This window comes from Pelophylax lessonae (genome assembly GCF_965119305.1).
Source record: "Pelophylax lessonae genome assembly, chromosome: 7".
Classification (NCBI taxonomy): Eukaryota; Metazoa; Chordata; class Amphibia; order Anura; family Ranidae; genus Pelophylax; species Pelophylax lessonae.
The window spans coordinates 198984154-198996299 of record NC_138774.1 but is presented as its reverse complement, the minus strand read 5'-3'; the positions used below and the strand labels follow the sequence as shown (position 1 = coordinate 198996299).

At 42.7% G+C, this 12146-nt stretch overlaps 1 protein-coding gene across 1 annotated transcript in view; it reads left to right on the top strand.

Annotated features, from left to right (window-relative positions):
* ATP6AP1 (ATPase H+ transporting accessory protein 1) overlaps nt 1-12146 on the top strand; it is a 35892-nt gene that overhangs the window by 6500 nt on the left and 17246 nt on the right. The window contains exons 2-6 of the mRNA XM_082262986.1: nt 2614-2740; nt 3620-3694; nt 6043-6236; nt 6392-6432; nt 8249-8334. Coding sequence (XP_082119112.1) covers nt 2614-2740; nt 3620-3694; nt 6043-6236; nt 6392-6432; nt 8249-8334 — 523 coding nt within the window. The remainder of the gene's footprint in view (nt 1-2613; nt 2741-3619; nt 3695-6042; nt 6237-6391; nt 6433-8248; nt 8335-12146) is intronic.

Genomic DNA, 12146 nt, shown 5'->3' with positions numbered 1-12146 from the left:
TTGCCTTGTTACTAGAGGCTGTACCTATCCATTCACAGCCTGAATTCCTGCTGAGTTGTCTGAAATTTGAGCTGTGGGTGGCTTTGTCGGCACCACCTGGCTGTACAAAAGTCAAAGGTAAAATTGACTGTCAAAATTTAAAAAATGGCGTCCGAGGCTTCATATTATAATTTTTTATTTTTTTTTTAACCCTTTAATACTGCACTTTTCCTGCCCAAGCCAATTTTCAGCTTTCTGCGCTGTCGCAATTTGACAATTGTGCATTCATTAAACACTGTACACATATGATTACTCTTATCATTTTTTTTTTTCACACAAATAGAGCTTTCTTTTGGTGGTATTTATTCACAACTGGGATTTTTATCTTTTGCTAAACAAACTACAAAAAGGCAGAAAATTTTGAGGGGGTGGGGAGAGAAACCTTTTTCTTTATTTCTGTTAAAACATTTTGCAAATAAGTAATTTTTCTTCTTTGCTTAATGTGCGGTGATGAGGCTGCACAGATGGGCACTGATAGGCTGTGCTAATGGGATGGCACTGATGGTCACTGATTAGCACTGATGGGGCTGCACTTGTAATCGGGCATCAGTGCCCTGATTATCAGTGTAAATGTCCCCTGTCACAGGATATCTGTATTCCTTTACTCATGTTGTGACAACGCTGAGGAAAGGAAATGCCAATAACTGCCATTTGTGATTGGCCCTTTACCTCCATTAGTGATCAGCTGTGTCCGAAGGACGGAACAATCACAGAGTGTGCCCAGTGCGCACCCCGGGGGCAGGGTTCAACTGGGCGGCCGCGTTGTAGACATTTTTCGGCTATAGTGCTGTCTGTAAATGGGAGGCAGATGCGGACGGCTGACACAAACCCAGGAGCCAGGATGCAATTTCTAGTCGGCCTGGGATTTGTCGAGTCCTGCAAAAGCCGACACTTCAGATTCCTCCGTCCATGTTTTTTAGTGGGGGAGTCAAGTCATTTTCTCTTGTTCAGCCCTTAGGCTGTGTGTATGGCTATCTTTTGACTGCCTTCAGCTAACAGTGGGCTGTTAAGCCAGTCATAGATGAATCTCGGGCGGCTCAGCAGGGACAAGCTGAGATGCAATCCATCTATATACTAAAGTCAATCCATAAATCGACTTCATTACAACCAGCCTGTCAGATTTGTGCATGCAATTACTGGCTCCCCACCGGCAGAACACCATAGCGCTGCGGGAGGGATCCCCCCATCAACACTGACTGTGTTGATGGGGGAATCAAATGATATTTTCATCTATGGCTTGCTTTAGGGCTAAGCTCATAGTTGCATAGTTAGTGAGGTTGAAAAAAGACATCAGTTCAACCTATGATGTGTGTGTGTGTGTTTGCTTTTAACCGTACATTGTATACCCCTGTATGTTGTGGTCTCTAAGGTGCCCATCTAATAGTTTTTTGAAACTATCAATGCTCCCTGCTGATACGACTGCTTGTGGAAGAGAATTCCACATCCTTACCGCTCTTACAGTGAAGAACCCCTTACGCATTTTAAGGTTACACCGCCTTTCCTCTAGTTTTAGTGAGTGGCCACGTGTCTTATTGTATCTCCTTTCTCTGAATAGTTTGTTCCTTATGCTAGGGTCGCCAGTACAGTATTTGTACATTGATATCATATCCCCCCTCAATCGTCTCTTCTCCAGAGAGAATAGGTTCAGTGCTTGTAGTCTTTCCTCCTAGCTGATGTCCTCCATTCCCCTAATTATTTTTGTTGCCCTTCTCTGGACTCTCTCCAGTACCACCACATCCTTTCTGAGGACCGGTGCCCAGAACTGGACAGCATACTCCAGATGTGGCCGGACCAGAGTCTTGTAGAGTGGGAGAATAATCTCTTTATTTCTGGAGTGAATCCCCTTTTTTATACATCCCAGTATTCTGTTGGCTTTGCTTGCAGCGGCTTGGCATTGCATGCCACTGCCAAGCCTGTTGTCTACCAGTACCCCCAGGTCCCTTTCCATCCTAGACTCACCCAGAGGTTCCCCCCCTAGTGAGTAGCTTGGTTTCTGGCCCCCAAGTGCATTACTTTACATTTTTCAACATTAAACCTCATCTGCCATGTAGTTGCCCACCCCGTTATTTCTCACACATGCCGCGGCTCACAGAAGGGGGTCGGGTGCGTCCCTGTTTATCGATTTAGGTGCGAATCAGGTCGGAATTTCTGCCTGAATTCGGAACCAAAGACTCTCGGGACCCTTTCCAAAAGCAGACCACCGCTACCCTGGAGATGTGCGAACTGGCTCCATTGAGAGTCAGTCACACTCTCCTGTCATGTGAAATTGATGCTGGGAAACCCGCATCCAATTGTATAAGTGTGAACCCAGCCTGAGAGACTGACTGCATATGATCAGAGACTGTTAGAGGTTGCTATTTGCTGCAAATTCCTCTTCCTTTTAGGGAGAGGTGAAATTTAATCAGGAATTGGTTAAAAAAAACGATTTTTCTTAATTAAATTTGCTTGACTGGTCTCCCTTTTTTTGTTTTGTTGAAAAAAAAAGATAGTGGTGTTTTTGGTACAGCATTTGTAGCTTTTTGATGCTTTTGTAAAAACTGTTTAATTATACTTATTCGCTCAATTATATTACAGTTCCCTGTGGAGCAACGAGCCCAGCACACACGGAGGTCATGTGACAACTGATCGCCAGCTGGGTCAGTACTTGGACTCTGCACTGAATAGCGGACCCCGGAATGTCTTGCTTTTCCTCCAAGATAAGGTAATCTATGTATGCTGTCACATCAGTTTTCCTGCTTTACTAATTATTTTGGGTAGGTAGGAGTCTCATCTTTGCTGAGGTTCTTTGCACAAAGGGAAGCATGTTTGGAGGAAGATCAGGTGGTTGAAAGTTTCTATTATGATGCTTGGATTAGACATGCAGTGATCGTAAGAAAAGACTGTTCTGACTCCACATTTCACCTGCTCAGTGCAATCAACATGCTTCATAGACCTATGAGTGTGGAAGGGTGGTAGACCTGCAATTCTAAACGGAAAGCCCTTATATGCATACTTGGCATACCTAGGCTATTCAGTCCTTTATCAGAATCTTCTGTACACAGGGAGTCAGCTCCCACTCTTTACCTGCTGGCAGATGTTGCAGGTCTGCTGTTTAAGCTGGCCAATGGACCGTTTGAATCTCAGCTGGTTTTAGCAAGGGCAATGTATGGGCAGGCTGTTTGCTGGCTGGAAGCCTGCTGGATTTTTTTGTAACAAGTAGAAGCCTGTCTGATCTTGCATGCGATTATTGCTAGCGGCTGTTATAGCCGCTACCAATAATCGCTGTTTTCTGGCTTTCCCCACTGGGAAAACACATAGGCTCCGTGGGAGGGATTCCCCCATCAACACTTATCGCTTGATTCTCCCATCAACACAATTTTTTTTGTTTTTTCTCCTAAATCCTGTAATTGCAGGAAAGAAAAATTGCTCCCTCTTTTGCCGGCCTTACTTGTGTTCCCCCCAGTGTACTAGTAAGGATTGTGGCAGTAGGGCAACTGTTTGTCATGCAGATGGCAGAACCAAACCCTAACACTTCACAGCTATGTTTGCATGTTATCTGCTTACCTTCATGCTCTTCTCACATAAATCTGTTATTTTCTAGCTGAGTGTTGAAGACTTTACAGCTTTCGGAGGAGTCTATGGCAACAAACAGGACAGTGCTTTTCCTAATCTAGAAGTAAGTGAAAACTACTTGTATATGTTTTGTGTTGTTGCAGGTCATATTTAAAAAAGGGTGAGTGATGGTTTTACACACGCTGCTATAAAGTGCAGGGTAATAGGGGTGCATGCACATACCTGCAGCAGCTTCCAAAACACGTATTGTAACTGTTCTTGCCAAATCCTGGGCACTTCTTGGTGGGCAAAGCTTACCATGGCCACCCTTATACATTCCTATAGGCCTATCACATTGATGGGCTGCCTCACTGGCCAGTAGGAATGTGCAGGAGGTAGGAAGGGATGGGCAAACTTCTGCACTAACAGGTATTGCCAGTAGGTGCTGCCTGAAATTCGGCCTTAGTGGTAGATTAGTGGCTGCCGCAGGTATGTGCATGTTAATTGTAAATGTTACAGCCACTAAGGTCAATCTGTAGGATTTAAATAATTTTTTTTTTTTTTTTCTTTTACTTTTGCTGTCTTCAGATGGGATAGCAATAATTTAGTCCTGTCCACACAGGCACTGCACATTCAACTCTCTCTTACACCAAGGCTTTTAAAGTAATTCTAAAGAAATTTTTAAAACAAAAAATATAGACTTGTCATAGTTAGGACTCATGCACATTGGACGTTTTTGCTATCTTTTTGCTCCTTGCTCCAGGCAGCGGTGTTTTGGCAGTTTTTTTCTACAAGCTTGACGGGCATTAAAGTGTTTATAAAGTTTTGTGTTTTTTTTTTTTTTTGTTTTTTTTTTTAATAACAAGCCTGTTATACTTCCTCTTTGCAGTGGCCCAGAGTCTCCTCCTTCTCGGGTCCCTCATTGGCTCTTCTGGCTCCTCCCTCCTGTTGAGTGCCCCCACAGCAAGCAGCATGCTATGGTGGCACCTGAGTAGAGTCACAGCTCTGTGTCCATTCAGACATGGAGCTGCGACCGGCCCTGCCCCCTCTCTCCCCTGATTGGGTGAATGAGTTTGACAGCAGCAGGAGCCAATCGCACTGCACTGCCAAGGAGGGGGGACTCCCATGCAGCTAAGACACTCCTGCAACATCGCTGGACTAAGACTGGCTCGGGTAAGTATGGGGGGGGGCTGAGGGGAGCTGCTGTTCATAGGTTTTCTTTTATCTTAATGTGTAGAATACATTAAGATAAAAAAAAAACCTTCTGCCGTTGCAATCCCTTTAATTTAATAATAATAATTTTTTCAGCCCATTGACGTGAATTAATGCTCAAGCACTAAACGCGCCCAGTATTACCATACGTTTAAACCTAAATGCCTGTGTGTGCATGGACACACAGGCTTACATGCAATGGGGTTTAGAGGCAAAAAAAAGCCAGATGCCCCTAAGAGCAGCATCAGAAACGTCCAGTGTGCATATGAGGCCTTACCTGCTCTGTGTAACGGTTTGCACAGAGCAGCCCTGATCCCCTTCTTTTGGGGTACCCTGCTGGTGCTCTTGAGTCCTCCTGCCCTCATAACAAGCTGCTTGCTATGAGGACACTGTGCAAGCTCGCTCCTGGTCCAGTGTGTGTGTCCGTCCATGGGGACACAGCATAACTTGGGCGTGCCCACTGTTCTCTGTTTACTCGCCGTGATTGACAGAAGCAGGAGCCAATGGAGGGGAGAAAGCCGTTCTCGGGCACAGCGCTGGATTGAGAGTCGACTCGGGTAAGAATGGGTTAAGGTGGCTGCACACAGAGGCGTTTTACCTTCATGCAGAGGATGCATGAAGGTAACAAAACCTACCTTTTTAGAACCACTTTAACCTTTTATAGGACTAAAACAGCTCTTGCTAGGTAGACTAGTAGTATGCCTAGATGTCTGTTTTTTTTCCTTTTTGTGTTACTTAAGATCAAAATAGGAATGATGATATGCAAAATCCCCCAATTAGTCCAGGGAGACTGCAAAGTGCAGGGATGACTGATATAATATACATCTGCAGTCTCTCTCTAGAGGGACAAACATGTTTGATGGAGGTGAGCCTCAGACCCTGATATACAGTGCTGACATTGCCTTCTGGAATTGCTGGCCACCTGGCTGCCACACTGATACTACAGAGGCCATTTGACCAGAGTCTTTGACCTATGTAAGTATGTATTAGTAGTTCTGATTCACTGGCTGCATGTTTGAGTCACTGGAGTAGAATTAGCCAGACAACTAGCATTTTCAGGAGGCGATCAGAAAGGGGGTCCTGCATATTTCTCTCATGACAGGTTTGCTATAAAGCAGGGGGTATGTAGATGTTGCTTTATTGTGGAACTACTGGTATCAGAATCTACCAACATGCTCCAGGTGGAGAAGGAATCCTGACTCGCTGATTTTTAGAAATGGCGTGGAGGTTGCTTTAATTCCTTGTTTCTCCAAATTTTAGAGCATTATGGAATCCTCACCGTCTTCCCTGGTGCTGCCTTCAGTGGACTGGTATGCTGCCAACATCCTTCCCACCTACCTTAAGGAGAAACTGGGTGTCAGTCCGCTGCATGTGGATCAGTCCACCCTGTTAGAGCTGAGACTGAATAAAAGCATCCCATCATTGCTTGTTGTAAGGCTACCCTATGCCAGTAGGTGAGTCTTAAAGGAATTATAATATTATCATCTTTTCTACTTTTTAAATCATTATTATGACAGTGTATGGGGTTTAAACAGCCACAGACCAGCTAAAAGGTAAATTGGTTTCAAAATATGTATTCAATGTATATTCTGCTTTCTTTTTTCTCTAGTAATGGAATAATGGCAGCCAAAGATGTCCTTCGAGCCAATGGTAAGCCTGCATGTAAAAGCACATCATTCTTGCATGCCTGCTGGGAACCATGATATTCTTAGATGCGGGTAGAAAGTGAGATAGCGATGCACAGAAAAAGATCTGCGAGTTGTCTTCTCTTTTCTAGCTATGGTCTCTGCTGGCCACTTTTTAGGTCTGCAATTTTCTTGCCCTTTCACACTTAAGTGACTGTACACATGGATACCAGATGAAGACAAACATCCAGTATTTGTACTGCATCATGTGACATTCCAATGCTCACCACAGCAGGTGGTGCTACTGGAGTGACCTGTCGAGGACAGCAACATCCATTCTCAATTTACTGGAGTCCACCTTAGGGCCAATTGTAAACATTGTTCAGCACCGTGTGGTGACAAGGACCCAAGCTTAATGTAGTATTGTCACTGCTCACTCCTCCTTGCAGAAAAGTTAATACTGAGCTTCAAGCTGCCAACTCAAAATTAATATAATGTATGTTCACTTGCAGCTGGCAAATGTACCTGAATCTTTCTTGACTTCTGTCTTTTATAATCTGCTGCTCTCGTGGGGGGTTTTAGGGCAGCACAGTACACCAATCCAGGCTCTACTGCATTGCACAGTGCTATCCTGATATTAGGAGCTTTCTAAAAGTTGAGAGAGCAGCACATTCAATATCCAGTTATAGGCTTCTATGGGTCACCGATCAGGCTGTATGGCTCAGCTGCAGTAGTCTGTTGATACGTTTAGGACCATACAAGACCTGGCTGTGCTGTCTGCCAGGCGTGTTTGGATTTTGAGACTTGTTAAACAGTTAAAAGTAGTTCAGTGTAGAAACGCTGTTTGCCAGGAGTTCAGTCTGAAAATATAATCTTGGTGTTTTCACAGCATTCAAATGCTGCAAGCTAACAGTTGTCTTTTATTATGTCTCAAAAACATTTTTGTTGCTGTGGACAGAAATTGAAAATTAGTTTACAAAGTGCAGGATGTGCGCTTGTTTTTAACTCCATAATCCTTTTCTTTTTAATAGTTTTTTTTAAACCAAAAAGGATGGGATTTAAAACAAGATGGGGAAAAAATTTAAAAATGTAACTAGCAGGATGAACCTGCAGCATCTTTTACACAAGAAAGTACAAAGCAATGCAGACCTAAAGAGGAAGCAATGCAGCCAGTATGTTCACGCTTTCTTTTTAAATTCTGCCCAGCTAGTAACCCCTTGTGATGTCTCTTACTTGTATTTAGTGCAGTTTGCAATTTGTTCCTCCTCATCCGAAGCCGGCGCCATGTTGAGTACTGTCTTCCATTTGCAGCGCTTTTGGCCTTCCGCCCTTTTTTTCTCTCTGCCATAATCTCACGCATTCGCAGTGAGTTTGTAGCCAAGCCTCATTTTCATTGTGACTTTGGCAACCCTGTCACCGGCATAGTGAAAATCCCAGTTGAGCCTGTGCTCTCGCGGGATTGCGGACCAATGCCGTAGAGAGGCCGTGATCTTAGCACAGCATGTTATTGCAAGGAGTAACGGAGCGAAAAGCGTGCCCTCAAAAGGGACATTATACCCATGCGCCAGTGACATCAGGGAAGTAAACGGAAACGGATTACAAGAAAAGTAGGTAAGATAGAAGAGATCCAAATACAGTGATTTGCACAGTATGTACTGATTATTTAAATGAGGAAAATTTTACTTTGCGAGTTTCCAACCACTTAATGCTTTAAAGTGGTTTGAAAGCCAAAAAGTTTACCTTTTTAGTGGTGCTCCACCCAAAAGGGGCTTTTACAATCTTGAAACTAGACTGAACTATCTGTACAAAGTCATTGATCACTTCCTTTCTTGCTATTGCAGATGAAGTCATTGGACAAGTCCTGAGCACGCTAAAATCAGAGGGTGTGCCTTATACTGCTCTTCTCACAGCTCTTAGGCCATCTAGGGTAAGTTTTATATCATAAATGGTAAACCAAAAAAAAAAAGATCACAAAGGGCTGCCTGCAGAAGGTTTTTTTTTTTTTTTTACCTTAATGCTTGGAACATATTAAGGTAAAAAACCTTCAGCCACTTTAAACTGGTACTGAAGTATAGTGGCTGCCATCCTGTTAAAAATGATCATGCCATGGCATTCATTATATGGTGGTTCTGGAATTTGAGTTGCTGATTTAACAGGTATGCAGATTGAGAGTTCTGATTATCACTTCGATTTTTCCTGATCTTCATGCTTATTCCAGGTCTATATTAGAAAAAATTGTTGACTGGTAATTCTCATTTTTTGGAGTAGGCTAGCAGTGATATCCTCGTTTCTGTCAGTGCAGGATCCTCATAACCACTTCCTATCTGGATGATGATGATATTTATTTATTTTTATTTTTAAGCATTCCCTTGTGCTCGCACACAGAAGCAAACACAATTGTAGGTTGAGACCGCATACATAACGATGCTCACACCACACGTGTGGTATTGCCGCGAATGTTATAGCGAAAGCAATAATTCTAGCACTATACCTCCTCTGTAACTCTAAACTGGACTGCTAACCTGTAAACAATTTTCAAAGCGCCCCCTATGGAGATTTTTAAATACCTTACTTCTGTGCCATTCCACTAGTGTTTACTGGGTGTAACAGAACCTATTATATTTTACCCAAAAAATGTAGTGTTTTATATATATATATATATATATATATATATATATATATATATATATATATATATATATATATATATATATATATATATATATATATATATATATATATATATATATATTTTGGTAAAATTATAATAGGTTCTGTTACACCCAGTAAACACTCGTGGAATGGCACAAAAGTAAGGTATTTAAAAATCTCCATAGGGGACGCTTTAAAGTGCATTTTTTTTTTCCCATAAAAAGAATTGCGCTTGAAAAATTGCTGCAGAAATGCCGTGTGACATAAAAAATTGCAACTACTGCTATTTTATTCTCTAGTGTCTCTGCTAAATGTTTGGGGGTTATAAGTCATTTTTTAGCAAAAAAATTATGAGAGAAATGCCACGCTCCTTGAGGGCAGGACCGATGTGAATGTGCAATGTATATGTAAAGCGCTGCGTAAATTGACAGCGCTATATAAGTACCTGAAATAAATAAATAGCTCGGATGGGAAGTGGATAAGCAATAAGCCCAGGTTCACACTTGAGGCCGTTTTGAAATTGTGTGAGTTCAGCTGAACACGCAAGATTTCCATGCTGGCAGTCTGACTTTGGGGGCGATTTCACCTACATCTGTCCGGGTTCCTGCACAAATATTCATATAAATCGCCCCTTGAAGTCACAAAAAGTAGTACAGAAACTCTGTGCGGGGCCACAAAGTCGGCGTAGCACCAATACAGACAGTGCAATTGCCGGCAATTGGCTTTGATTTGACATGTGAACGTGGGCTAAAAGTGTAGAGAAAAATTACTAGTTGATCTGCCAGAAATGTGTGGTCCTAACTTCCTATTTGAGTTGACAACAAAGTGGCTTTGCTGCACTAAAATGTCAGTGTTGTCAGCCTAGCCTGCTGGACTACAGAACTCCACCTAACCCCCCCCCCCCCTCTCTTTCCCAGTCCACATGTTATACATGCCTTGACTCTCAAAGGCTGTCCTCCCAATCTGTGTACAGAAAGGGTTGGGGGAGATATAGTTTTAGAGACTACATCAAAAGAAATTGTGCTCTCAGCAGTTGCTTTGTAAGAATTTACCAGTCCTTGCAATTATGCTCATAGGGATTAATAGAAACTTTTTCCTACCGCTGGGACAATGTAAAAGAAACACAAATAATACTGGAACCACACTCGAGGGGGGGGTTGTCATGATGTATGTTTTAAAGCTGAATTCTAGGTCTCTTGTGACTTAAAATAACAATATTAAGAACTGTGGGGGAGATTTAATAAAACTGGAGAACTCAAAATATGGTGCAGCTGTGTATAGTAACCAATCCGCCTCTAACTTCAGCTCTTTCAATTAAGCTTTGACAATAGAACCTGGAAGCTGATTGGTTTCTACGCAAAGCTGCACCAGATTTTGAACTCTTACAGATTTAGTAAATTATCTCCTGTGTTCCTTTAGTGGGATGGAAACTTCCTTTCTCGTATACAGAACAAAATTAAATTGGGCTGGGCATTGCTCATCCATTCACAGGAAGCCCTGTATTCATCAATACAGTCTGACACGGCTTTGTTGGTTTGGACCAGCTTGGTCCAAGCTATTTACAAACCACAAAGTCAAAAACCTAGAGTCTGGCTTTAATGCTAAACACATGGCTTTTTAAAGTGGAACTTCACCCAAAAGGGGAAGTTCTGCTCTTTTTCCTACTCCAATCTCCTCCGTTAACATTTAGAACTTTATTAATTGGAGGGAGTGATTTTGACAGGTACTTGCTCCCCCACCTGCGGTTGGTTTACCACGGTGATCCGAGCGAGTTTGTCATCCACCACCCTGCCCCCACACCCCCAGAGGAAGCTGTGACTCAGGTCAGGGGCCCCCATAGCAAGCTGCATCCTGTGGGGAGCACTCAACAGAGGGGGGCAGGATCGCAGAACAGGGACCAAAGAAGAGGAGAATCTGGGCTAGTCCACTGCAACAGAGCAGGTAAGTATAACATGTTTGTTAATTTTATTGGAAAAAATAAAAGAAAGGAGACTTTGCAATTACTTTAACCACGTCTGGACCAGAAGGATTTGCCTCCTTAATGACCAGGCCATATTTTGCGGACAATTGCGCGGTCGTGCAACGCTGTACCTAAATAAAATTGATGTCCTTTTTTTCCCACAAATAGAGCTTTCTTTTGGTGCGATTTTTATTTTTTATTTTTTTTGGCGATTATATACAAAAAAAGAGCGACAATTCTGAAAAAAAAACATTTTGCTATATAACATTCTCAAAAAAAAAAAAAAAGATGTTCTAAAAAAAAAAAAAAAAATGTAAAAATCAAAATTTAACATTTTAGGCCAATTTTTCTGCTACATATTTTTGGTAAAAAAAATTGCAATAAGTGTATTTTTATTGGTTTGCGCAAAAGTTATCTACTAACTACGGGAAAGATTTATTTCATTTTTATTGTGTGTGTGTGTGTGTGTTTATTTTTACTAGTAATGGCGGCGTTTTTTTTTTTTTGCGGGACTGTGACATTGCGGCAGACAGATCGGACCCCTGACTGACATTTTTGACACTTTTGGGGGGACCAGTGACATAACTACAGTAATCAATGCTAAAAATATGCACTGCTACTGTAATACTGGCAGGGAAGGGGTTAACACAGTAAGTGATCAAGTGGTTAAATGTGTACCTAGGGGCGTGTTTCTAACTGGGGGGATGTGGCTTGTGAAATGATCAGAGACCTGTGATCCTATATAGCAGGATCACAGGGGCTCTGTGATCATTCCAGAGAGTTGAAGGGTCAGCTGTGTTTACAACAGCAGAGCGTTCTCTCTCTGCAGGGAGCGATCGTGGGTGTCAGGCGGCAGTCGGAGCTGCCTGCCCCGTGCATTGGGATCCCTGCTGACGAGCGGGAGCGCGGCAGTACACAGGAGCCCCCTAGCTGCAGGTGCGCGACCGATTTATACCTACGGCGGTTCACGCAGGAGCGGCTGCGGACAGTCATTAAAGCGGAGTTACGGTCTCGTTTTTTCAATAAAAATACCCCCGGGACAGTCAGGGCTAGTGCATTTCATAATGGATAGCCTCTGTACTGTCCCAGGTCGCACTTACCTTTTAGAAGAAATCTCCCTTAAATGT